This window comes from Haemaphysalis longicornis, unplaced genomic scaffold (assembly GCF_048455015.1).
Source record: "Haemaphysalis longicornis isolate Haplotype H1 unplaced genomic scaffold, Haemaphysalis longicornis Haplotype H1 scaffold_1, whole genome shotgun sequence".
In the NCBI taxonomy this organism is placed as follows: Eukaryota; Metazoa; Arthropoda; class Arachnida; order Ixodida; family Ixodidae; genus Haemaphysalis; species Haemaphysalis longicornis.
In genome coordinates, this window is record NW_027526203.1 from 443083473 (window position 1) to 443111424 (window position 27952).

Genomic DNA, 27952 nt, shown 5'->3' on the forward strand with positions numbered 1-27952 from the left:
CAGCTGGGCATATGACATCATAGGTTCTATTGCAGGAAATGAGGTAGGGGGTCGCATGGCCATTTCCTTTTTTCCTTATTATATACCTTATTTCAGCGAAGTGTGCGCAAAAAGTGGTGTCAGTATGATTTTAACGAGGCGACCTTTCAAATGAACCAAACTTGTGTTTTGTCTACATGGCCCCTTTAAAGATGCCCAGGTGGCCAGAATTATTCCATAGTTCTCTGCTACACTCCTCATAGGTCAGGTGTAGCTTCCGTGTGGGAAACTCAAATTTCAACTTTTTTTTATTCCTATTTTCGCAATGCCATGCATTTTTTTGTTTGCCCTCTTTTCCTTCAATTAGGCTGTCACTAGTTTTGAAGCTTCTGCAAAGCAACATTGTAGCAATATGACATCCAAAGCTTGTTAGTAGCACAAACATCTATATTTACCAACACGAACAGATGTCGACATCTGCGCAGCAGTGTCCTTCCATACTTATTGCCAATTTCACTGTATTATTTATATATTTTTTTAATTTATGTATTTTGCCGCAGCATGCGAACAGGTTGGCTGGGAGGATTGCTGTTGTAACTACCCCTCAACCCGGATAAATTTTTTTTGCTGACAGGATTTTACGTTAATAGTACAAGAGCAATATACAATCGCAATTTCAGCAAATAGCCATTCCAGCTTCTTTTGGAAAGAATTAGTGAAGCCAGTGCCATTAAATTTTTGAGCTATGTTGCTTTCTTTAAAAGGATGCTCATTTAAATACATTAGCTCTAAACAAATTAGGCAAGATGGTATCAGGGCAATTTGTGAAGGGGATTGATGTTCTGCAAGGAGGATTCAAATACAAGCTGGGCAGCTGTTGTATTTTCTATAAAGCAAAACTGTCATTTGGTGACTCTAGGTGTGACCAGTTGTGTTCTGTCGTATTCTTGAGAAAATAAAAATGTACTTAACATCAACACAATCTTGGTAAGTAGCAATGGTTTGGGTCCAAAAAGGTTTGGATCCAAAATTATCATATACTCAAGGAAGGTTGAACCATTCATTGGTAGATGTCTCCAATTTGACTCCAATTAACCTCTGGAGTTGCATGCTTTAGTCTTCTTCCGAATGACCCAAGTGTGAGTGGCACTGATTGGAAAATGGCATTGGTGTAGTTCATAATAAAATGTTTTCTAATTGAGATGCCTAGATACTTTTGTTTCTTAACCGTATGCAAAAAGTGGCAAGAAAACAAGGCTTTTTTTTTTTTTCTGGAGTAGTCACACAAATCAATCAGGTTATGGCAAACAAGCTACAAGCAAATAGGGAGGACGTAGATAAAGAGGAGTTCAACCAGATCTGAAATTAAGTTGAGGGTAACTGCAGTAAGCATGCAAAATTTTGAACGCTGACAACTGTCAATTATAGCTTCCATTTTTGTGCCTCTTGTATGCTTCATGAGGGGGGGGGGGGGGGGGGGAGGGGGGGATGTTGGATGCAAATTTTATTTTTAACATGAATTGTAAAAATATAACTCCATCTCACTGACCCACCCCCTCGTAGTGCGCTTAGCCATGCATAATTAAGACAGTGAAATAAGCATGCTTAGATAGTGAAACAAAACAATCTGTAGTCTACTCACAATTGAGATTTATAGTACCATAGTACACTATAGGGAAACTCAATTTATTAGCATTGATAGTTAACTATTGCACAACTGCAATATAGTATCGTGGACTGCTGCTCGTTGGAAAATTATCACTGGTATATTCTCGATCACCATTTTGGTAGAGTGTCGATTTTTTTTTTACGTGCCGTTAACACAAGTAGTCAACATATTGCATCAAGAACAAAGGGCAATCAATTAAATGAAATTTCTTCTATGCATTACAAGTAAATGATGCATCCCTGAAAACAGGAATGTTGCCCTGATTGTAGTGCTAATGCTCGCAACAGGGATTTATTTTATCCCTGAACATGTAGCTTTGCGTGTGTCGGAAACCACTGTGCGTGTATTTTGATGAAACACATTGTGAGGGTGAAAAAATAATATTACTCCACCTGCAAGCCTATACAGGTGAGGGCTGTTGTTGAGAAGTTTGTTTTAATGAATGATCTTGAGTTATTAAGCATTCTTCAAAAATTTTTGCACCCTGCACTACTTCTAGACCAAGATTTACCGCCTACTTGAATTCTAACCTTGCTCAAGGATCCCATCCACCTTCCAGACAGGTATACGGGGATGCAAAGAGGCAGACCACAGCTCACGAGTGACAGTGCAGGGCGCAAACAGGTTTCAAGATGCCAACTATTGTAGCGCTACTGGTTATTTAATCAGTAGCCATCTGTTGCAAAACTCTTGATATTTTCGTTACACTGCTGATAATTCTAAAAATCTGCTCATAGCTTTCATAAAGCAGACGTAGGGAAAACCTAATGACATTTGAGGTTGGGCAAGCTGTAGCTTTTGATGTTTTTTACAAAATAATGAACACTGTTAAGTGTGTGTTTGCACCCTGCCGTTCATACAAGAGAGGGAAACTTCTTCCTGTAAAGTTTACTGAAGTCACTATGTCCTATTTAAAAGGACCATAAAGATAAATTACATTTGGTTGATTTGAAAGGTTGCCACATTCGAATAACAATGCCAATCTTAACACACAATTCACTTCACCACCAAAAGTCACGAGCCACTTTCGAAACCATTTTCCTGCTATGAAGTCACAGTTGGGCCATTGGCGGCCACTGACAAAAGCTACGTGAAATTCTAGTGGTGCCCCTTGTTTCGTTTGATCGCACCGCTTGAACACCGCCGCGGATTTAACATGCTTACTGTTTCTGGTGTGCCCTTAATGATGTCACTGCTAATATGCAGTGGGAAACTGGGTCGTCTAACAGTACTTGATTTGTTATGTTTTTCGGTGGACGCATCCTTCGGGTGAGGAAACATAGTTGAGCGTGCAAGTTAACAAAGGCTCGCTGTCACGGTTGTGTGCGGGTTGGTGGGGGGGTGTTATTATCTGGTGCATATCCTCTGGGAATTTCACAATAGTTGCGTTTCTCATTTGCAGCAAACCTTGACGCGTAAACAGATGCGACCGTGTGTAAGCTTGTAAAGGAACGCAGAAGTGAATTTGGGGCTGCATTGTATAGTTCAAATCGTGTAATCCTTTACATTGCTGTTTATCCGTAATGCTCGGGAAAGACACTTAGTGGCTGCCTGACACAGTGATGTCACATGACTGCAATGCAGTTTGATGCTGTCTGTAAACTGTTTCTTTTGCTTCACGCAGAGGTTATACAGACTAAACGGGTTTCCAATGCACTGAATATTGCTGTGCAGGCTTGCGATTGTGAGTGTGTTTTCATAGTAGATGTCGGCAAATCAGCCAGGACAATGCTGTGACGAAAACTGGGTTTTTAGATGCACTGTTTGTGTGAAAAACACATGCAAGTTGGCTTCAGAAGCATCTTTAATTCGTAACTTTGCATTGTTTCTATTGTTCTATTTGCTTAATGGTAGACATGGTTGTTATCGTGTATAGTTGGTAGTGGTGCACTCTGGCCACGACGCCGATCACATTTGGTTCTGGATGCTCAGTGTGTGGCCTTCCTGTGCTTCTTCTGCCCGCAGGAAGTGGCTGACCAATCCAGTCCGGAAGCTGAGCCATGGACGCCTGGATAAGGCGGATCCCGCTTCTGCAAAGGGCAATCCAACGCCACCCTCAAAAAAGCTGGCATCTTCTGCTGTTGCACCGCAGTCTTCGAAGGCAAGCGCCTTTCTGTTGGCTTGCATGCGGGCACTTGTCGTGGGCTTGTTGCAGCCATCTGCGCATCGATGCGATTTTGGTGAAGAGTGGCTCAACGTTGCACTGCTTAGTTTTCTTTGCTCTCTGTATTTTTTTGTATACAGTAGCAGTCAGTGGTGAGGCTTGCAAAAAGTTGGAGAGAAAAGAAAAAGGCTTCAACAAATGACTGTTCTGCTAGACTCGTGCTAGGGCAACGTTGATTACAGAATAAAAATAAATGTGACAGTTACCGTTCTATTAAACTCCTGCTAAGAGGAACTTAAGTTATGGCCAACAGAAATTTTTACTGCACGAGCTTAAACTAAAACTGCCAGTCCCTTTAAGTTCATCTCAGGTATACTGTTATGGTGAAAAAGAGTGGAAGTGAATGATGAGATTTGAAATTCATTCTGAACACTAATGTTGGTTATTGCTGTTGGAAACAATTACAAGGATTTATTGATGTTTTAACCGAAGTTTTATACTCCAGTCATTTTTAAGGCCTTATAATACAATTGTAAATCTTGTTTGTTTTCACAGACCCAGAGCTTATTAGAACTTAAAAATGACTGGAGTATAAAACTTCGGTTAAAACATCAATAAATCTTTGTAATTGTTTCCAACAGCAATAACCAACATTAGAGTTCAGAATGAATTTCAAATCTCATCATTCACCTCCACTCTTTTTCACCATAACAGTATACCTGAGATGAACTTAAAGGGACTGGCAGTTTTAGTTTAAGCTCGTGCAGTAAAAATTTCTGTTGGTCATAACTTAAGTTCCTCTTAGCAGGAGTTTAATACAACTGTAATTGCCACATTTATTTTTATTCTGTAATCAACGTTGCCCTAGCATGAGTCCAGCAGAACAGTCATTTGTTGAAATCTTTTTTTTTTTTCTTCCCCAACTTTTTTTATAACTTTATCACTCACTGCGACTGTACACATCGAACAGTTTACGCATAAGTTACTGTTCATGTAAATGCTTTGACATGCTGTTGTTTCATTCATGTTCTTGGCTACTTGCGTAGGGGTGTTGAATATTATAAATATAGAATGAAAATCTGATAGTTCTGGTTATTCGACTCATTTCAGTTGGAGAATTTGATGGTCAATATTTTTAAACATTGATTTGTTCGAATACCTCCTGACTGTATTACAATCATTCTGGCCAGTTTCAACCACTAAACATGCTGTCCCCAGAAGTCAGCATTCAAGAAGGAGTGTCTCATATTGGCAAACAGGAAAACGGTAGTGCGCGGTTTAGGGTGTTTTTTTTTTTTTTTTTCTTCCTAGGTTAGTGCTTATTGTTGTTGGTTATGGTGCGAGTGAGTGAATGAAAAGTATTTAAAACAGGATACCTCTTTGCCCTAGCGTTTGAAAAGAAAACTAGTGAGAAAGAAATATCTAAAACAATAACAATGAAAAACACATCCAATGATGAATGCCCGCCTTATTTGCAAACCTTTTAGGGAGACCAGTTGGTGACGTTTGTGGACACTGTCCATTGTTGGGGCTGGTGATTTGTGGCTTCAGGTATGGGGCGAGTCAATCCTGGCAGCCAGGGTAGTAAGTGCTCATTGGTAGGGACTTGCCACCAAAGGGCGTGCCTGTAAGACGTTTAAATGGCACTGCAAGTTTAGTGCAAGTAAATGGCACTAACAACAGTGAAAAAAAAGTATTCTCTCTTCATTCGAAGCCTTTCGAAGATATTCGAAGCCCTTTTTTTCCCCGAGGTTCTCGTATGCAAGCCTTTTTCGTTGTAACGTTTTGCAGTGTTATTGTTTTGTGCGAGCAGCTTGAATCATGGTGCCAAAATTAAATTCCAGTTGTTAAGCTACAAGGAAGACATGGGCAACAAGTCATCTTCTCCAGGACCTCCACCAAAACCAAGTGAAGGTGCTGAGCTGAACAAAGTTGAGGTGAGTTGCCTCGAGTGCAATGCAGAGGAGCTATGTGAAGGGAAGACTAGCAGTATGGCGAATTTCCATGCAAAGCTTATTCTGTATCCTGCGTAAGTAATTAGTAAAGTATTTCTTAAGGCAGCCCACAGGAAAATGTCTTGGAGCAAGCATTAATAGGACACAAAACAGAGCTTGATCCATTTTACAAAGAAAAGGAACTGAAGTAGAATAGAAAGCGTGGCATGTTGGTGTGGATTCCTGTTATTTAGCCAGAAGAATGGAGAAGAGGGGAGAGTGTTGAGAATGGTGTTTGGCTAATGTCCAGTGGTAGTGTGCTACAACAATCATTTATAAAAACAGCGTGAAAATACTTTCGTGTTTATGTCGGAGCATACTCGTAAAGTGCGTGGTCTTAACTAATGTCCCTTGAGGCTTGGAGATTTCGCAGTCAGAAGTTGCCAGCCGTGGTCGAAACAAGTTTGGCAGGAGCACCTGTAAGACTAATGGTGCTGTCTGAGGGTTGTCTGGCATTTTCGCTCAATAGAAACTACTGCAGTATTATCTCATGATATGAACTCTTTCCCATTCACAAACAGTTAATAGCAATTAGGAGTTGACTCGGCCACTGGAAGGAGGGAAATGCTTTTGGCTGAGCGTAATGAAATTTGGGGTATTGCAGATTTCATGCCTCCCAAGTTTCTTGTTGCTTCTTCAAGCAAAAGTGTAACAATGCAAAAGCTCATTTCTAAAAGTAGAAATATCCTGCTTGGCTTTTAGTGCAATCCAAGAGCACAGTGCTGGGTGTTCTCTGCATTCAAGCATTTACTCTCAATTCTTAAAATGGGCAAGCAGCTTCATTAGTTTCCTTCTTCAGTGTTTGTCTGCCCTTACAGCACTACGCTTTACGCTTGCTGCTTTGTAGTAGGATTGCTTCTTGTCAGCAGAAGCTTTGTTTTGGTCGGCCTGCTTTAAATGCTGTTATATCGCCATGTTGTCTTTTTTTTTTTTTTTTTTTTCCACAGTATTTCTCACAATTTAGCTATTGAAAGTGTTTTTGTTCAGCTTCGTTAGTTTCGGACGGGGCTATGGAGAGCAACCCAAAAAAGCATTCTGGAAAAGTGGTATCGCGATACACATTCTGCAAGCACTGAGTACGGATACTGGAAACATTTTTTTTCAATGTAACAGGATATCTCAGGTTCTTCTGTAAATGCTCTAAAAAGATACTCAAGAACTCTGATACAGGAATACAGTTATTGAAATACTTTTTTTATATATATTTTTTTAGCAAGGTTATCTTATGGTTATTTACTAATGCCATAATGCACGCAACGGGCCCTGTATAGCAAGGCAAAAATGTTACTTGAATGAAAAGCAGACGCGAGTTTTCAACAAACGTTGCCCTGCAACAATAAATAAGCTTGGGTCTGTGTGTGTTCTTATTTTTCCTGAGCGGACTGCTGCTTCAGTGGCACTCAAATGTTACTGGAAGGTTACATTTTGTGGTCTCTTTTGTTTAACACGAAGAACTGAGATGGCACTGACTTGCTTATTTCAAAATTTAATAAAAATGATTTTGGCCTGTGGTAGATCTGATGACCATCTTGAAAAAAGGACCATCTTAGAACTGCAACACCACTTGTCGCATTCAGAATGAAATGCACAATGTAGCAACTCTGTGGGATCATCCTAAACGCACAATGCAAGGGATTCGTTATATTTGGCTGCACCCTTCTGTGAACAGACGTTGCACATTTTGTTCTGGACCTGCCAAGGGGCATCGCCGTTCTAAGGTGGACATTTCCCCAAGATGGCCACCGGCTCTCCTATAGGCAAAAATCATTTTCATTGCAAGAAATTGCACTAAACCAACCAGAACAAGAACCACAGGAAAGACATGAGCACTTGGGTTTTTTACTCCTCTCCTTGTGGTTGTTTTTTGTGCACAGTTCATAATGAACATGTACAAACTAACTCAGGTTTGTGTTCTGAGAAAATCTTTCTCTTTAGATTACTGAATAAACAGCATTCGTGTTGCACAAAATAGACCACAATATGCAACAAGGTTGAATCGCAAGCGAAGTGGTTTGTTCATGAAAAATTTTTAAAGGCACTTATTAATGTTTTAATACCCTGCATAAGCAAGATTTGCTTGCAATAAAGGTACATTCATTTCACTTTATAGCGACATGACCACTTTTCAAAGATTATTTTTCAACAGCTGTAGCTTGGTCTAGGTTCAACTCGCAAGGCTTGTGACAAACAAGAGAAGTCTTTCTCCTGCTGTGGATTAGCATTAGCTCATTTGCTCAAATACCACCTTCATGGGTTGAAAATCTTGGATTGTGATGATATCTTGTGAAGGTGACGAAATATATTCCAGACATAAACAAGTTCGGATGCTCTCAGGAGAGAAGGGAATAGCAAAACCGATAACGGTCATGTATGATCCTCGAGGTGCAAGCACGTCGTACGTTCGTGCATTAATGGCATCGAGATGCTTATGCCTTGCAGATTATCGTGATATGACTGATAAATCCTTAAGATACCTTAATACAAAGATGCAAATACCTTTTGGAAATGTATCGCAGTGCAGGAATAGAGATACTTAAAAATATCTCCAATACACTACTGCAACACTTCTGTATTGGGAAACTGCCCCACCCTGGTTCCAGGTGAGCCTAGTAGGTGTTTCCGCCCTGCTATTTTTTAGCTTCGCTTTTTATTCACTTTTCCAGCGATATTTTTCAGTTGCTTGGGGCTCTCGAGTCTTTTTATTGGAGCTGGCAGGGGTGTATATGCATTTGTTTGGGGACTTGTTAATGTATGTATCTATTTTGTGGTTTCTGTATCCAAAATACAGAACCTCAACAACAAAGGTTACAACAGACAATGATAGTGTTCATGATTTCAGTCTGCTGTAAAAGAACTATGAACAATCCAAATACTGTTACTACAGAATTTGATGGAATCATGGATAGGATTTATAACAAGAGTTCATTCTTCTTTACTATGAAGAACAAAAGAAAAAAAATGAAAGTATGCCACAGGCCATTTTTTTTTTTCAAGTTTAGATAAGGCAATAAACTTTCAGGATGACTTGGGTTTTTCGACGGTGTCATCCTCCTGCGACGCTACGAAGCACTTCATAAACACACACGCACGAGTCTTCTTATATTTGCTGTGCTCCTGTTGTATGGCCCCCACTTCGTCTTTTCATTCACTCATACCATTACTACTGCTCTTTCACTCCTTCAACCTGCACTTGCATTTCCATTGTCTCTACATGAATGTAAGCAAAGTGCAAGTGAAGGTCTTGTTGCTCAGCTTGGAGATTTAGCATATTGTATGGGGCTTACATTCTTTTGTTTCAAATATGGTAACTTCCATCTTGTTATGAACTGGGGCTGTCTCTCAAACTTCCATGTTTATTCTAAAAGCCTGAGCTCCTGCTTCTTCCTCTTTTTCCAATCAACAGCCGTCCTCTTTAATTTTGTAGTGGATTGGCCGCTGACCATGCTTTCAGCTTTTTCATTGCAGTGCTTCACACCTTTACAATGTACAAACATCTGATATGTCGGACTAATATTGTTGAATTTCAAATCCTATCACTTGGCTGCTAGGACATTACACTTGTTGCATACTGTAGGCGCATGACTGCATGGACTTAATAGTGTGGTAGTTTGTGGCAAGCAAAGCGTTTCACTTCTACTAATTCACAATTATTTTTTGTTGTTCCAAATTGTTTTTGTTCAATCACCATTTCAAATTAGAAACACACTGCAAACTTATGTTAGAAAAGGTTGTCTACACTTGAAAAATCCACTGTAGAGGTGCAAAATGAACTTGCTATTTTATGTATGCTGTACAATAGCTATACAATACAATAGTATGTATGCTATACATCCAAATGTATGCTATAATTGAATCCTCAGTAAAAGAAGTTTAATCAATAGAAGAGATAGGAATACTAACCAAACATCGCAAATCGGTATGTTGTATCGGAATATCTGTTGTAAGCAGATATGTTGTAATGAAGTTATATCCATGTTCGACTGCAGTACGTGCAAGCCCAGTAGAAATTGTGAGCACACTTGGCATCTGGCATACCATGTTTCTGTCTGACCATTTGAAAGGACTGCAAAGGAACAGTTGTCTTTTCATTTCTTCAAGCCATGTGTGCTACACAATGAACAGTGTTTTTTTGTTTTTCTTCTCTTTTCTTTTCTTTCTTTTTCTTTTTGTGTACGCCTCCAAGCTTGACAACTTAATCTCCAGCTTTTTCTCTTCCTTACTCTTTTGTCACAAAAAGAAAGGGCATTGTTCTTCCACTGTCCAGTTACAGGCAAGCACACTGCACCTTCTCAGCTTCCTATTTGATGGATTTTGCCTCTCTGCGAGAAAATTAAATTTAAGCTCTATGTGCACACACTGAAATATTTCATATTATCTACTGTGGAATCTAGCAGGCTTTTGAAATACTTCTGGCACTGTTGCCGTCTTAAACATGAGGCGTGTGTGCAGCTCTACGCAAGACCCATGGTTATACAGTTGACAACAGACTTTTTAGACCTGACAGGGTGGCTTGTAAAAAGAGTCCAAATCAGGCAGTCTGGAATAATCGAGTCCAAAAATCACTGGTATATTACTGGACCGAATGTCCGAACTATTGGGCAGTCCAAAAAATAGATCAGTGACTAGTGGGTAAACAAAATTATGACTGGCTGTTACCACCCGATGCTAAAGTTAACAGTGGCATTAAGCATAGTAATGTCATTACAATTTGTTTAATAACAGAAGACTACCTGCCTCTTGGGCCTGTAGCTCTGGTGGAATGAGAATCTTTGCAGAGCCTTTTTCTCTCTCTCTTTTTTTTTTTTTAGTATGCATTGAATGGTCTGCACAAACCAGATAAAATTGTAAGGGTAATGGTGGTCTTTGAAAATGAGAATGCTAAACTCATGCAAAGCAAATTTCCTTTGGCCTCTCTCCACCTCACTATTTTTCTTCTTTCTATGTTTTGTAATGATTTGTGCACCCACAGCATCAAAAGTACAAGCTGGCCTATACTAGTACTTTTTTTGCCAGTGGGTGCATGAGAAGGAATGTAGGGAATGTTGTCGGACCAGCGGCCTCCTTCTGGCGTACCTGCATGACTATAATGCTTAGTCCTTTTTATACCTTCACAATTCATTGTGTAGGAATACATTTTAGTGTTGTCTCTTAAACCACTCTGAGAGCTTGGGGTAACAGTGCAGGCAGAGTTCAAAAGAAATTTCTTGTTTCACCTTGTTTCCTCCCAAGAGCAATTTGTGTATGACTCTTGATATTTGGATGAATGCAAGCATTTTGCTACTAAGCACCACACATGGTATCAACCTCAGGTCATGATGGCTGTATTTTTCGAGGTGAAAAACAAACATTCTTGTGTACCATATTTTAGCACGTGTTAAAGATCCCCAGGCAGTCTTCTAAATTTACCTGTAGACCGCCTCTGAGCCCAGGTGCTGCAGTAATGTTGAAAATCAGGTGAACTGATGTTCATTTTCACAACGCAAAACTGGCAGGACTAAGGTAAAAGGAATACAGGACGCGGGCTGACCTATGTTCCTTTTTTCCTTACTCCTGTTAGTATTGCACTGCGAAGATAAACCCAGTTGCTGCTTTGGCATCTAATTTTGCCGCCCTAGTTTGAGTCTAAGTGAAGTAGCTATTTTGATACATCGTGGCATTCACCTTTCTGTACAAGGTGGTTCAGTTAATTTCTTGTGCAAAAAGTCTGTCTTTCCCCCCACTCAGCATGTGAACTAAGCAAATAAACCTAGTTTAACTGCCTGAAATCTGTGCTTTGTTTTCAGCAGGCAGTGCAGCCGAAAAGCTGTGCTAGTACCAAGTCCTCATCTGTTGATGTTGATCCTGGTGGAACAGCTGAGGAGGAAGAAGTGTGTGAGCTACCACCTCCAATGGAAATTCAGGATCACCTCTTCAAACCTCAGCAGACTCCAGACTTCACTATTGATCCTGCAGTGAGTCTTTCTTTGGGTCTCAGCACCAATTACTGGCTCCTTCTTTACACATTGCTACTACTGTCTTCCATTTTAGGAACCTGAGGAAAGGGCATTGCCTGGAGAGCTTGAGGACCCATCAAAAGAAAAACAGGTATGATGTGAACATTGCTCATTTCAGGGGGTAACCAGAATGCTAGTGCCCCTTCCAGATAAATAGGTACGTAGTGGCAAGACTTGTTGTAACGAAGTTGGTTGTGAAAAAGCAATTGCAATGTTCCTCTCTGGTGGTGAGGGTACTTTGCCCTGAGCTAGTTGACATTATTGGCGCAGAAAAGGCTGCGATGTGAACATGACCAAATCAAGAGGAGATTGTAATAGACTTGTTGCGCTGCAGATAGTGAAGAGAATATCGAGACTTTTTTTTTTTTTCTTTTCTTTTCTTAATTTCACTAACTCCTCTTGCGGAGCATGTTCAACAACCTTGGTGACAAATAGTCTTGGTACCATTATTAGCTGCAAGTTCCGCTAACTCTCACGAATTCATGCCAAAAGCTGCATCCTTGTCGTAATTTGCCAATATGTCGTTGTTTTCCAATGCTTTGTTCGGCGTCTTCGAAGCCCCAGAGGATGTCATCCTTAGTGCCATCAAGTGCATTTGAAGTGCAGCAGGTCCTCCCACGTATACTTCACCCATGTAACAGCTTCAGAGAGGAGCCTCTTGTCGGTGCATTCAAAGATCATCCCTTTTATCCTCACCTTGTAAAGGGCGGTGATGTGGTTCTTGAAAGGCTTGTTTACAGCCATGCTCAATGAGGCGTCATATTGCCAGGAATACATATGCATGCCTCGTGGATGATCTTTTTCACACCCGGTGAAATGTGACCCCTGAATGACTCCATGGACAGCATGTTCAGAAGCCCCTGAGTTACTTGTGGTGCTTCATCTTGTCAGTCTTTAACCATTCCATTTCAATCTTGTTCATAAAACCTTTTTCGTTGACTGATGATCCCACTTTGGGGGAAGACTTCATTCTTGTTGTTCGTCTCCCGGCGAAACGTGGATGTATGGCAGGAGCTTCCTCCCGTCAGCTGCGCATCACAGCATCACGGTGAAGCATGTGCCGTTTAAGTCAGAATATAGGTCGAGCCGGAACATAGGTTGTGACCCCCTTACCTAGCGGCTATTATAAGCACTTGTTTTGTCTAAAGTCACTCATTAGGTCTGTGTGAAATCTTGTTGGACAACTGCTTCTGTCTGGCTGTCTTCCACACAGCATTCCGGGGAATTGGTTATGGAGCACTTCTTAAACACTCACAATACCATGTCATCAGGATGCGAGCGCCAAGCATGGGACACCCATGTGTAGACCATCGTGAGATGGTCTTGCAGGCGGCCAGCAGGCATCTTGGAGTTGTCGCTGGCCATTCATTTGTAGAGACGTCGCACGATGCTCGCGGACAAAAGTCGCCACCTTGTCCTTCTATTCCTGGTTCACAGCGCGGAACCCACGAAACGAGGTCTTCCTCGCATTGCATGCCGAGAGCTGCCCCTCCAGCTTACACCAGTAGTGTGCACTCTTTTCGGTGACGCTGAACTAGTGCTAGTTGTACATGTTGCCGTTGGTTTAGGTATACTAGATAATGTTTCTTTTAAATGCTGTGGCGAACTGGCGCCAAGTGCCTGAACTTATCTTGAGCAAGAAAATATAGTACGCACGCGCTCACGACAGTGAGAGAAGCAACAAAATAAAAGGTAGTGGCACGTCTGATTGATGTTGGTGGGGATGGTGCCTTTGCGGTTTGGATTGGCCCGATTGGCTTCCTGGTTGCCAAAAGTTGCCAGATGGCTACTAATATTAAACCAATGACCGGTATATAGGTCCAGGGGTGACTTTTTGGCTTTTCTTTTTTCTTTTGTGTGTGTGTGTGTGTGTGTGTGTGTGTGTGTGTGTGTGTGTGTGTGTGTGTGTGTGTGTGTGTGTGTGTGTGTGTGTGTGTGTGTGTGTGTGTGTGTGTGTGTGTGTGTGTGTGTGTGTGTGTGTGTGTGTGTGTGTGTGTGTGTGTGTGTGTGTGTGTGTGTGTGTGTGTGTGTGTGTGTGTAAAAATCAATCTCGACCTATATTTCGACTTATGTGTTCATGTCTTGGTGTCAGAAGGTGCATCTTCTTCTCTCCTTTCGTTGTTACCATCGTGTGACACATGTCAAAGTAGACTGGTGCTTCGTCAGCATTACTCATGTGGCCGGAGGATGTAGTCTTTTTCGTGCCACACTGTTAACTTCTGGTAGCATCTCCTCCCCCCCCTAGCTATAAACAAGATTGACATGTATTTGAATAAATACAGTAGCAGGAGCACTCCTTCAATAAGCCTCAGATTGGGTGGAATGCTGACGTAAAGCCGGTATTGCCTCTGCTGTCCATTTTTCACCCTGTGAATATTTTCACCGTGTAAATGAAGGGGTGATACATTGCCCATTCTCATTTTTTTGCTCTTTCAGTAACTCTCTACATTGAAAGTAAAATGGATATCACTGACTGAGCTTCTTTTTCTGCAGGCACTGATCACTCAGGATGATGACTCTGAGACCACAACTTCGCAAGAAGACCCACACGACGGAGGCCTTGAAACAACAGTACCTGATGGCAGGGAGAGGGAGAAGTTCTTGCAAAAACGCAGGCATGTACATCGTCTGAGCCTGCCTTTAGCGACATGTCTTTTTGGCTTAAAGATAGCTGCGTACTACTCGGTGGTTGCAACTTCGTCTGCTCGTATTTTACAGTAACTCGCACGGCTGTTTTACAGGTATTTATAATAGCTCAAGCTGATTGTAAACTGATTACAATATTACTTTAAACTTCAAAACTTCCAGATAAGTGTACTTGGGGGTGTAAAAATAACCTTCCTGAGCACTGGGACTTCTGATTATTTTGTGTGAGCCTGAATACCCTAACAGCAAAATTGAAACCCTTACATGTTGGTTAATTAGGTCCCATTGTTAAGAGCAGCTGAGCACAATTTCACAGCTCTCTAGCAAATGATATTCTGCACTTAACTGTGCTATGTGGTTGCGTTTTACACCTACTGAGAGGTTCAATCAACTCTTCCCCGTACAGCTTCGTGTTGAAGGAACTCGTTGACACAGAGCAGCAGTATGTGATCGACCTTGGCTACATTGTTGAGGTATGACCCCATATTTTCATTGTTTCTCTGGGATTTGCAGTGTTGCATGCAGGCTGGGAAGTGTACTTACAGTGCATTTTTTGTGTTTAATTGTGCAGGGCTACATTGCTGTTATGCAGTCTGGGGAAGTACCCATGCCGGAAGACTTAAAAAATGGGAAAGACAAAATTATATTCGGAAACATAGAAGCCATCTATGAGTGGCACAGGGAGTAAGTTCTTCCTTGTTGAAGTTTTCTGCTGTCTGATCAGAGGCAGGCTGAGGGAAAAGCCTAGTGTCTAAACTGTGCCTTTCTTTTTCTTTTCTTCTCCACTTTCCAGCCTGTTTTTAGCTGAGTTAGAAAAATGCTTAGAAGAGCCAGAACGTCTTGGTTTGCTGTTTCGGCGTTACGAGAGGAGGCTCAACATGTACGTCGTGTACTGTCAGAACAAACCCAAGTCTGAGTATATAGTTTCTGAATACATCGACACTTATTTTGAAGTAAGTACTTGCTCTTTGTGTTTTGTCTAGTGGTGGCTTTTGTTTGATGACAGTGTATTGCTCTAAGAGCTTGGTAGATAGCTGCATTGAAAAAAAAAAAAAAAAAACCAAGTGGTCACAGCCTTAGGCCCACTAAATAACTTAATTCTTTTCCAGAACCCAACCCACCATCAAATTTTTTACATGTGGTATGCATGCATGCTTGGCTGTGCAGATGTCGGAAATAAAACTCGGGTGGAGTTAGTAGTGGCATTGCTTATAACAATTTACGCCAGGCTCTATGAATGCTATGCAACTGCTTCCTGAGAATGAGGTGTTCAAAACAGTTGGGGGCTTTCAAGACAACCCTCTTGCATAACAGTGCGAATATTTTTGTTCAAACCCCCAAGTATTGCAGTACAGGGGCTAACTGCATAAAAACTGCATTGTGACCTGGCTTTCAGGAAATTCGGCAGAAGTTGGGGCACAAGTTGCAACTGCCTGATTTGCTCATTAAGCCTGTTCAGCGGATCATGAAGTACCAGCTGCTTCTTAAGGTGAGCAACGGCCTATAGTTGCAGTGTCTCCAGTGCGGCTTCCTGTTGAAAAAGGAACAGGAACCCATTTGCGAGCACTGCGGAGAACCTCTTACTGTACTACATATCCTAATAAGTTGTCCATACCTAGAAGCGGCCCGCATTAGACATTTTAGAGCTTTATACACCTTTTGTATACCCTTACACCCAATGCTTTTACTTGGTGATGAACCAATTGTACCTTTGACTAAAGTTTTTGAAGTTTTCAGAGACACTGGCTTTTTACACCAGTTTTAGCTACTTCATCTCACGGAACTGTTTTTAAAAATAATCATTTCTATATGTATGATACTTTGAGCAAAACTTTTAACTTACATTGATATCTTCTTACCTTGTGTTTGGCGCATTATAACCGAAAGGTTGCTGCGCCATTAAACCTCAACTTCCTCCTCCCTCCAGTGCGGCTTCCACAGATTTGACAGATTGATGTGGTTGCTTGCCTGCACGCTTGCTTCTGCATTGTGTGCTGCTGTTTTTTTTTTTCCAGGACATTCTGAAGTACACTGAAAGGGCGCAGTTGCATAAGGAGGCAGAAGACCTTCGGAAAGCTGTGCACATCATGCATGTGGTTCCCAAGGCTGCCAACGATATGATGAACGTGGGAAGGCTGCAAGGTTTCGACGTAGGTGCCTTCCCCCGTGGCCGCATCCTTCTTTTTTGACAGTGTTCCCTGTGCCAAAGCTTTTTATGTGTGCTGCTTTCTTCTTGCCAGGGCAAGATCACTGCCCAGGGTAAGCTGCTCCTGCAGGGACTGCTTTTAGTGAGTGAACCGTCAACGGGTGCCAAGTTTCGGGAACGTCAGGTGTTCCTCTTCGAGCAGATCATCATTCTAAGTGAAGCAGTCGGAGTGAAGACGCCCTTCTCAAATCAGGCATACATCTACAAGAATCACTTGCAGGTGAGTCTCGCCATATTCAGAGCCCCTGGGGCGCCAGTATCCCAGATTACGGGCTTTGTCCATAGCCTTCCTGTGGGTTTCGATTGCGTAGCTGCTTTACTGGATTTTAATGAATTGGTCCCATCCCCAGCAATTTTGCTCTAAAGGCAAACCATTTAGAGTCTGGTAAAACCATCGCAGAAAAGGGATGTTTTATGTAGGGCAAAGAGTCAACCTGAATGTGAACAGGGCAAAAATTTATGTATCTCTGGAGAACTCATTTTTGTGTAATTTGACATGAAAATCTAATGCCCGCAAAGTTGGAGCTGGCAGCGGCCATGACCCTGGAACTGGTAAAACAATATCTGAACTTGGAAGTGCGCACAAGGCGAGGTGTCCGCCTCAGTATCCCGTGTTCAAAGCTTCAAAGAAATCAGTCCTGTGAATTTCAGAACTCCAAGACAAAAATCTGAACCTTTCTCCAGGGCACCGAAGATTAGTGTGACATCTTCTCTGGCATATGGTGGTGTTAAATCTCCTTTGAACTAAGGTGCTCTGCTAAAAATAGCTCTTTCATGAAAGTAAACACGCAATGCATATCAGTATAATCCTGGCTCCTGCTTCAGTGACCTGGTGCTAGCTCTTAGAAAACTAATGATTAGCGTAATAAAAGAAATAAAAAATAAACGAAAACTACCACTTTTCGTAAGTACTCTGGATAATCGGAAAGCAGTACGAGTTAGCATAATGTTAATTTTCAAAGAGATATGGTGTGGTCAGCAAAGCCATCTAGTAAAATTGTGCACCCCTCCGTCTAACAAAGACAGTGGTTGAATGTGAAGATTTCTCATGATGGATTCTTTGGTTGTCGTCTCGAAACCGCTTCGACCATGTCGAAATGGAGCAATTAGATAGACACCGGCTTCATAACGCGAGTGACCCAGGTTAAATTCCAGCCACGGGAAGAGTTTTGTTCTTTCACTTCAGCCACAATCATTCATCATCATCGTCTGAGAAAGTTGGCTTTCCTGCAGGGCGTTTTCTCGTTACAGACGCCATCAGTGAGAACACTAAAGCTTCACTTTAATAATTGGCTAGTGCGGGCTAATTTGGTCTTCAAGGTGGGCTGCAACCTCTCCACTGTTTTGCCTGGGTTTTCTTAGAACGTTATAATGCATGCCCTTAACCTTGGAAAGTTCTAGTTACTAATTGGGAAAGGGATGCTAAACTAACGAAGAAGGTTACCTCTATTCCCAAATTAACATAAGTTGTTCGCATAAATGGTGCGCAGGGTGACAGCTGCTGTTTCACAAACACAAAAATGACACATATAGCTGTTGCAGCTAACAGGCTATTGTTGGCATCTGGTGTCACAAATGGCGGTAGTAATATCTTGTGCTTATTGTCAAAGTAAATCAGCTTGCAAGTGAAAAATGCAACCTTTGGTAGGATGGTTTTCGAATGGCTGCAAGTAATGTGTGATTTCATGATTTATGACCTCGGGGAAAAATAAGCATATGGAGTAAAAAGGAGAAGTACTTCTTATATTCATTGATTTGTGAACAAAACTGTGTGCTTTCCATTTCATTGGAAGCCCCTCCAATGTCTCATGGAGGAGTAGTGCACGAGCACAGCTGAAGCTAACAACGAATTGCAATGGAGCCAACAACATTGTGAATTCTGCATAACTTTTATCCCCTAATATACCTTTTTTGTGTGTGCTTTTTAAAAGCTTGTAGCCAGAGATGTGGCAGAGATTTGCACAAATGAGACTTTTAACAGTGTGAGCATCCTTTTTCATGTATAGTTCATTTTTTATATATATGTCATTCATTTACAACTGTATTACAGAACACCTTATTAAGCTTGCCAACCATGTACTGTTTCCTACTCAGGTTAACAAGATGTCGCTCAACGAACACACGGAAGATGGCGACCCACTAAAGTTCACCCTTTGCTCTAAAGACCCACACCAGGAAGGTGTATCTTTCATCATCCAGACACCCTCCATGGAAGCTCGCAACAAATGGGTCTCAAATATCAGGGCCATTTTAGAAACTCAGCTGGACTTTCTTCGAGGTACTGCCTTCCTTCTCTTTCATCATAAAATTTGTCTGGCATCATGATCCGAACAAAGCCTGTTTTACTCAACCTTAAGAGAAACCTTGGTCTCCAAGCCATTTTTATTACTTTTTACCTGTGCACTTAAAATTTTCAGTGTTTTTTAGCGTAACAGGATGTGCTGTTGGGCCAGTTGGTAGTTCATATTAAAATAGCTACAGCGGAAGAAGGAACAAAGACATGAGACAGCACTCGTCCTGTTGTTTCTTCGTGTCTTTGTTCCTTTTCACGTTGTAGCTGTTTTAATAGTTTTTTTTTTTTTTTTTATGATGCTGATAACAGCCACACAATCAGTTTTTGCTACTGCAGCATAAGTTGGTGGGCCCAAACTTTATTGGGTAGCACTAGATATTGGCTTACTTTTTATGAACTTGTGTTCTTTAAGGACCAGAGGAGAGTGTAACAACACCGCAGCTTCAATTTCAGCTGTCTCTCTGCAAAACTTATAGCCACACGAATGGAAATTTACGTTATAAAGTACTATCTGGCTGCTTTTCTGCTTCCCCTTTTGAGCGGGCAGTAACTGACCTTGCAATAGATGTTACGATCGAAGGTAGAGAACTTGGCATATAAGAAAATTCCATACGTTTAAGAAGAAAGTTATATCCAGTTTAGGTTCTGTGCACAATGAAATGACTCAAACTATCCATTTCTTACATTTTTATTCTAATCGGTTGTTTCGCTAGCTTTGTTTATAGCTGGGCACTAGTCATACCATTTTCACATCCTCATTTAGTGGCAGTGATACGAGGTTTATGGACGCAAGTACAGATTCCTGGGCAAGTTGGCTTTGTCCAACACTGTGTGGTGTTCCTTTTCATCTGTGTTGTTCTCTAGTACATGTTGTGAATTATTCAACAGGTTAATGGATACTGCCATAAAAACTAGACCCAGAGTGGGCAAAGGGGGTATACAAAGCTGACATTGTGGGAAGAAAAAAGTTGGTAACAACCCACTCACTTTGTGAATGCAAGGCGAACACATGTCGCAAACACTTGAAATGGGCTTGTGAAGTGTTGGGTGGTTGTAGTGTTATCATGGTTGCATTTGAAAATTGTTTTTAATAGGCTTTGGCTTTCAACTCTTAATTAGACACTCTTTTTAGATAACCAGCGGTAAGAACTCCTTCACTAAAATCAATATGATCTGATATTATTTGTTTCATTATAAAAGCAAATCTTGCACAGAAATTAAGTGACTAAATTTCAAATTTTACGCAATAATTCACTATATCAGTAGTTGTTATAACAAGATTTGATTATTCCTGGTCAATCCTTTTAGTCATGTTGCTTGTCATTAAAAGGACCTTGTTAACCTTGGTCATAACTGATCCAGAGCCCTCCACTACAACACACTTCATAGCCCAAATGTAGCTTGGGCGTGGAGAAGCCACAATAATTGAAAATTTGAATTAACTACGGGACAATTAAAGGAAGATACACGTGACTTTTTTTTTTTTTTAATGCTTATTGTATGGTTAGAGTGGAATCTCGATGATACGATTCTGTGTGATACGAATTTCGGGATGATACGAATTTGTGAGAAGACCTGGCAAAATTGGATTATTTGCAATGGGCAAAATTTCGGCTGTTTCGGCTGTTACAATGGGAAAAATTTCGGCTCTGTGACCCGGCGGATGACACGAACGAGCTGGGGAGGCACTTGATGTGTGAGAGCCGCCGTGACCACTGAGCAAGTGACGGCAACATATAGGGCACCAGCTCTCTCTTCCCTCTTTGTCGCTCTTTCTCCAAGAATGGACGCACGGGCTCTTTCTCCTCTGTGTGACACTTTCTCCGGGAACAGACATAGGGGCTCTTTCTCGTCTTTTTAACTTCCTCCAGGAATAGCCGGGCTGTTGTGGTGAGCACGCATGCACACTGCTCCAATTTTACTGCAGCCGTTTCGCCAGGATCTGGGCAACGTCGCTCCAGGGAGAAGAACGCCTTGATGGCCTTGGGCAGGCAGGCGCTTGTGACGCATTCGGCTATTAACTCAACGTCGCTCAGTTTCTGGAGTCCCGTTGATCTTAGGTGGGGGGGCCGTGCTTTCGGAATGCGGGGACTTTTGACCCTCTCTTCGCCATTGCTGTCACCTGCTCACAGTGGATGTTTGGTTGCTGAGACGTCTGTGCAAGGTTTTTAGTGTGAACAGGCTTCTCCCAACCAAATAAACCAGGCTGTCGGCTATGTCGCGTAAAAGGAAAGCCCTTTCCTTCAAGGAGAAGCTGGAGATTCTGAATAGCCGACAGCAAACCAAAAAGGAAGCGCAGTGACTTGGCAGAAGAGCTCAGCCTGCCGCTGTCGACATTGTGCAACATCGTTGGGCAACGCGGCATGATTTTGCAAAATGTGCAGCACTTCAGCGTGAATGTCAAGCAGGCCAAGACAGCCCATCATGTCAAAGTTGAAGGCATCTACCTGATGTGCTTCAAGGAAGTGACTGCGGCTGGACTGAACATCAATGAAAAAGAGGACTGCAGTGGAAGTGAACAAGCAGCATCGATGAGCGAAACCCTTCATGCCCTTGACATGGTGTGGCATGTAATAAGCTTGGGCACGATGAGTGAGAAGAGTGCAATGTTTTACACGCTCCAGAAAGGACTGCTCGGCGACATGGAGGTTAAAAAAAAAGCAAAACATCACAGATTTCTTCACGTGAAAGTAAGAAAATAAACAAACTTTTTTTGTGTGTGCTCAATTTTCGGTCTTAGTTAGTTCGTACGAATTTTGGAGGACACGAATATTTTTCGCAGTCCCGCGAGATTCGTATCGTCGAGCTTCCACTGTGAATAGGCCTTAACATATGTTCAGCCAAGATTATTTTGATAACCTTTGAATGTTCCCGTGTAACATTATTGGTATGTACATGAGTCACTTACCTGCGATTTTTCTTTTTCTCACAGCCATACAGTCTCCTATAGCTTATCAAAAAGAGCTCACGAAGGACATGTAAGTACAAGACCTTTTTATACAACTGATATGATTAAGTTTGCAGTTAGTTGTCATGTCAAAACTGTTGCTGTTTGATTGACCAATCCTTTCACAGGAGGGTCCCTCGAAGTAGAGACAGGAATATTCAGGCCATCCAAAGGCCTGCCCTTATAGCTTGCATAAAACAAAGCTAGGAACTGTGCTCTAAAATCAGTTTAGCCATGTCTTTGGTTCTAAATGGCACTTATTAGCATTTAGGATAACATAAAAGCTGCAGCATAACCATGTGGATAAAATTTAACTGCAAGTAGCACCTGCTAGCTCTACTGCTGGTAAACTACTACGCGATTTGTTGGTTCATTGCAACTTTCTTGAATATTTTGACTTCTGTATTTGCAATTACTGTGAGAGAAAAGGTGCGTGGTATGTACGTGTATGCATACATGTATATGTATATATTCTGCACTTGCGCTAAGACTTCTTGCCATGCTGTGGCATTGCTTTTGCGAGCCTAAGTTTCTGCTTCTGCTTTCAAGCGTTTATTTGCGCAAGTTTGAGTTTCTATTTCATTCGCACCATTTGACAAGATGTTGCGGCCCTGGCCTTAGTTAGCAGTACTCGTGCAATGGCCGTGCATCTGCTGGGCCGCAGGCATCATTTGCGGAGCTGTAGAGTGGCCCTATATGCTTTGCTGTCACAAGCATTTGTGTTTGGCATTTTGCTGCCGAGAGCCAAGGCTGGTTAGCTCTGGATCGTGCCTGGCCTCCATCCCAGCAGGCTGCTCTTGTGGGCACTTGCATGCCAGCTGTATTGTTGGGGGCGCCTCCCTGGCATTCCGAGATGTGTAACCCTGGCTTTGTTTGCACCCTCCCCCAGGCCACCTTCCCCAAGCAAAACATTCCAAATTTGATCTCCTTCCAAAACCCCGCATAACCAACCCCGTGGTTCTATTTTGTAAGTAAGGTTGCTGTCTCTGCCCGACATTCTTTCTCTGAGTGACATAGTAAAGCCTTGTTTATCTGCTGCCTCTGGCTTCTTGGCAAGTCGGGTAAGGGTGGGGAAAGACCAGTCATTCGTGTACCCTGGTCCACCGAGCTGTGCATAAGGAACGATTGGTATTGCTTTTCGCGCACTGTGCATCAGTTAGGATTTGCTGAAAGGTTCTTAATGGGCTGTAGCCTATTTGAGGTTGTGTAGGGCACTTTGGCTAAGGCATTGTGGCAGCGGATTCCACCTTCACCACTCGCTGCTGTTGTCCAGTAAGCTCCCATTAAGATGAACTCGAAGGGATTTGTTCTTATTATCAGAAATTCGTCTTAGGGAGACGCTTTTTGTATTGTGCTTGTTACAAGTGCCCTGATCGGCATTCAGGGATCAGTTGCCCAACAGTGTCCCACAAAAGATTCTTACATCGGACGTACCTGCTGTGCTGCTGCAGAAACTGACTCATCCTGAGCACTTTTTATGTTTTCATAATTGTTCAGGAAGCTGCCCCTGTTTGCTTGACGGCACCGTGCATAGAAGTTGCTAACCTGTATCACTACGACACAATAAAGACTCGGATGCAGTTTTGCCTCAGTAGGGCTTGGTTAGGGCTTGACTCTTGACTGCAAGTGAGCTATGCGCATAGTCAACGCCATCAAACAGTAATGCACTCAATAGCATTTACAACTAAATGTGGTGCCGTGGTATCGGTAGGTGCTTCCCCAACAAGAAGTGACAATATTACAATGATGACTCTTTGCGCACGTTTATGATGTTAAAAATGTACAATTTTGTGAGATTTAATTACCAAATTATCAGGGAAATTCAATAAGGATGATAATTTTATTAGCGCAAAGCAGTTCAGGAATCCCTTATCCCATAATCCTTTATGTCAAAGTTTGCCATTGAAGGTATTCTAGTTCATCTTGTAACATATATCAATGTGGACATGCCTTTTGTTAAAGTATTAGTCGAAATGTCGGTATATTCAACAATCTGCTTTAGCAGTAGACACCTTGAGCTATACGTGTTTCAGTTTCCAAAAAACGCATAGTCTTGTCTTTAGAAATGCACTTAATTGTGCAGTGTTAACATTGGTAGCACTCCCTTGCTTACTTGCTTTTGTGCATCGAAACGTCACTTCAGCAGTAATGTAGGCCTTGCAACCTGTTGTTAGGACGATAACTAATCATTTCTTGTTAGCCACATGTCATGCAGGTACCGCATCCAATGTTTCACATTGTATTGTCCCAAACCACGCCCACCTTGGTGGATCAGTGGCTAATGTGTGCTGCTGAGCACGACGACACGAGTTCAGGGCTACAGGGGGTGATTTCCTAATGGAGATGAAAAACGAAAAAGGCTGTGGGCACGAGATTTCAGTGCATCTTAAATATCGCCTAGTGGTCTAAGCTAATTCGTAGCATTCCACCACTTTCTGCCTCATAGCCCGGATGTAGCCTTAGCATGTAAGCCCCTCAATTTGAATCTTCTGCTTCCGTGGCCGTGTAATTCAACTGTAAAGGCAAAATTTCTGTACCTTAATTTGAACTTTAGCTAAACAAGCACTTTCTGGGGTGGTTTGAACGTTTCAGCATACAGACATAGGGCACTGCAGGATTTATTGCTTAGTTATGGGCAATTGGTGATATGGCGACACTGTTACTGAAATGGCGATTGTTCATGTTAAATTTTCTCATTGAGCATTGGATAAACAAGGCTTGACTTGGCTCTTTTTAGTTAGCAATGCTTTGTTGACCCCAGCTTGTGTTGTGCTAGATGATTTTTCTTATCATTGGCCTCCCCAATCCATTCCATTTACATTGCTGTGGTATTTTTTACCCTGCTTCACCTCCTTTCTTTATTTTGTCGCATTGCTTTTCGCAAGCTTTGTAGGACTATGCATTTTCGCATGGCATCTGAAATTGACCTTTTGTTTAGCTTGCAGAATTTATGCTTTAATTGCTCACATAAAAATTGAAATTTTCTACCTTTAACTGATAACTTTTATTTTTCTAATATTTCATCCTAATGTCAACTTGAATTTTTTTCAAGGCAAGTTATATCTTGGGTGTTCATTGTCGACACACAGGCTGTGTTCAAGGTTAGCAATGGCATGCTACGAAAAGCTGTTTTTCTGTAGACTTTAATGAGAAGATTATTATGCCCTGAAAGTTAAATTACTTTAACTGAAGGCAGCATGATACACTGAAGAATGAATTCTGGGAGGTGTGATCAACTTTGTAGCCCTGGCGCATGGATACTTATGGACTTCAAGTGAAAGGCAATGATTCAAATGTTCACTGTCACACTGCAATGGAGAATCTTTCTGCAAGGGTCGTTTCATAGTGAGCAAATCCCCATCTCTATCAATCTGGAAAAAGAGCACAGTTTTGTGTGCAGGTTTTGTAATTTTGCCAGCACATCGCTGTAGTGAAGAGCATAGAAAATTTGAAAATGTCTTTGTTCCTTATAGACTAGTTTTCATAGAGGCAGTCCGCGTTCAAATCTGCGAGCAGTTTCAGTGGTCTTGCTTTCATAAGCTTACCATCGCTGGAATGGGCTGATGTTGCTACAGTGGCATCATGAGCTGGTGGAAAGCATGCCAGTTGCTTTTTTTTTTTTTTTTTTCTCTCTCAAGTGATATCATGCTGAGCTATGATGGCACTTTTAAAGGAGAACATGATGGAGATAGTGGCAATGTAGACTCTAGTTCTTTGCCGTTGCGCAGATTTGTTATCTGTCGTAGTGCTTTTAACAACTTTGTTGGTGGGAAAATGACAGTAACTTTCATTGTCCTTGCTTTTTGGAAGTTTTGGACTTTGGAATTTTTGCTTTATCATTTGTTTGCACAAGATATATTAGCAGTAGGTGCTATAATGCATCAAGGTGATCAAAATTGCAGTATGTCAGGTTCCTAATCCTTTTGACTGATCACTTTTTTTTTTTTTTTTTTTTTTTTTTTTTTTTTTTTTGTAGCGAACAACCTTTAGCTGAAATAACATCTGGCATTGCTGTGCGTGAGGTCTGGCATGTGACCAGGGTTCTCACCTTGTGCATGTCCCACTTGTCTAGTCCCACTTGTCTACAATGCTAAGTTCTTCGTCTGCAGTTTTTAAAAAAAGGCAAAAAAGATCTGGCTGAGCACGTCTTACTTAAATTCAGTCGATTGTAAAGGGGCTTTTTTTATTAAGAGGCTCTTTTCCTGACAAATGTGAGCGATCGGACGTGTGCCGGCCTGCCCCCAGCCACCGTAGGCGGAGTTTGACTGTGTACGGTGCTTGCAGCTCGGCGCCCGAGCTGAGCTCTCTGTGGAACCCGTCACTGCGCAAGACGTTGTCGCACCCGGCGGCGGCTCACAAGTGCGCACGGGGCGGCGTGGCGGTGGCGGAGAGCGGCGTGGGCGTGGGCGTGGGTGGCAGCACGTCCAAGTCGATGCGCCAGCGGGACAAGAAGCTGGTGAGGCCGGCCGAGGCCGAGGACCGCAAGCCGCCGCAGCACAGCCCGGGCAAGGGCAAGCGCACCTTCCTGGAGGGATTCCGCAACACGCTGCGCCCCAAGGCCCAGCAGCAGCCGGCGGCCAAGCCCGATGCAGCGCTCTGCTTCAGCCACAGCCTGGACTCGGCCAGCCGGGCGGCGGCCACGCTCGAGCCGGCCGCCGACGGCCGCCGCTGGTCCGAGACGGTAAGGGCCCCCCTCGAGGCTCCCCTGGCCAGCAGCGCGCAGGACTGACACCGCCACTGTAGATATGTGTACAGCTCCGCTGCAAAGTGTGATGATCACTGTGACCCCCCCACTCACCACGCATGCTTGTCGGCCAATGCCCTGCGCGGGAGCACCCATGCGGCGGCGCGGCATGTGTGCGGCTACTCACGGCATTGCTAATCCGAGTCTGAATGTTGTACATAGGTATACATGGCGTGCCTCGCTGGCACGGGGACGTCCGGCGGCGGGCCTAGCTGTTGTTCACCGTAGTGTTGTTTGCTGCCCCCCACGGGCTGGCCACGGGTCCCTCATCCTCCGAGGCCGACAAATGCTCAGCTTCCTCCCTCCCCCCTGGGCTAGTGGGGAGTGTTCGTTCTGGCCGTTGTGATTCTTCTGCAGTGTTGCACCCGTTGTTCCCCCTCGTGCCCTCCTAGTCTCTGGGGCCCCCCGACGATGGGTAGTGAGCTAGCGATTCAGCCAAATTGACACACGGTGGAAGATGAGACTACATAAAAACACAGTACCTTGGCAGGCAATGCTGCTGCGGCGGCCCGTGTTTCCCGGCCAGCCGCAGTCCTTTCCTCTTCCGTCTTTCGAGGGTGGCGTCGAGCAAGTGGCCTGGGCTCCTCTGTGGCTGGGCAGAGCGAGGGAGATGCATAATATTTTACACTGGCTGGAGGATGGCTTGTTTTGTATAGTGTGAAATACAACCTGTACATTATGTGCGTTTCATGGACCCATTGCAGGATGGAGGAAGCAAGGGATGTATAAAGTACTAGTCAGTATTTATGGCTAAATGATTTTATAATAAACTTGTTCACTTGCATGTCCCCTTGTTTGTTGTGCTCACTGAATGGGCTCTTCAGCACTAACCGTGTGCACCCCCTTTGGCCCCGACCGTGGGAACATGCAGCGAACAGGTAAGTGCAAGCCCAGCATGCGTCCATTCCTCCTTGAAGGTGCCTTGGGGGAGCCTCTCCCACTGCTTTCGTGCAAGAAAGCCTGGAATGCAGCAGCAGTGGCTGTTTCCGTAACCACTTACACACGCTAACTGGGGCTGTTGTGGCCAGTTATGTGGCAACTGGCATGCTAGAGGCAGAAAACTGGATGTTGCCCATATTGCAAATGTGTGTGCTAAAAAGACAGTATATTAAAGGGGCCATGCAGACAAAATACAAGTTTGTTTTATTCAAAAGATTTCGTGTTTTGTAGTGCCTCTAGCAATTGTCCGGAAGCAAAGGGTGCTTTATTCACTGACAAATGAATTGATTTCAGTGAAAATTTTGGTTTTCCCGCCAAATCGCGTGTTTTCGCAACATCTACAATGACGTTATATGTGCTGGGGTGCCTTGTTTACTGTTACCCAACCTAGATGGTGCCACCATACATTGGCAGCCCATTTTCTGCCTTTGTTTTTGA

The 27952-nt window shown here is 42.8% G+C and overlaps 1 protein-coding gene and 1 long non-coding RNA gene across 5 annotated transcripts in view; one reads left to right on the top strand and one right to left on the bottom strand.

Annotated features, from left to right (window-relative positions):
• The window catches only part of Trio (trio Rho guanine nucleotide exchange factor), a 230230-nt gene extending 202871 nt beyond the window's left edge, over positions 1–27359 (top strand). For 2 of the 4 annotated variants that reach the window (XM_077687540.1, XM_077687541.1), the window contains exons 37-50: positions 3614–3749; positions 5597–5689; positions 11530–11697; positions 11774–11830; positions 14233–14354; positions 14792–14858; positions 14957–15069; positions 15179–15338; positions 15782–15874; positions 16401–16535; positions 16626–16811; positions 18686–18869; positions 21817–21862; positions 26116–27359. In XM_077687540.1, the coding sequence (XP_077543666.1) occupies positions 3614–3749; positions 5597–5689; positions 11530–11697; positions 11774–11830; positions 14233–14354; positions 14792–14858; positions 14957–15069; positions 15179–15338; positions 15782–15874; positions 16401–16535; positions 16626–16811; positions 18686–18869; positions 21817–21862; positions 26116–26560 (2005 nt within the window). In that variant the 3' untranslated portion in view covers positions 26561–27359. Of the gene's footprint in view, positions 1–3613; positions 3750–5596; positions 5690–11529; positions 11698–11773; positions 11831–14232; positions 14355–14791; positions 14859–14956; positions 15070–15178; positions 15339–15781; positions 15875–16400; positions 16536–16625; positions 16812–18685; positions 18870–21816; positions 21863–22720; positions 22799–26115 lie in introns of all 4 variants that reach the window. The other 2 variants (XM_077687543.1, XM_077687542.1) reach the window with 2 other exon arrangements.
• LOC144155864 (uncharacterized) lies at positions 3613–5590 on the bottom strand. Its single transcript, XR_013319666.1, has 2 exons — positions 5233–5590; positions 3613–3807 (listed from the first exon to the last, which is right to left on the bottom strand). It is a non-coding gene; the product is annotated as an uncharacterized LOC144155864 (long non-coding RNA).
• Positions 27360–27952: the final 593 nt, after the last annotated feature.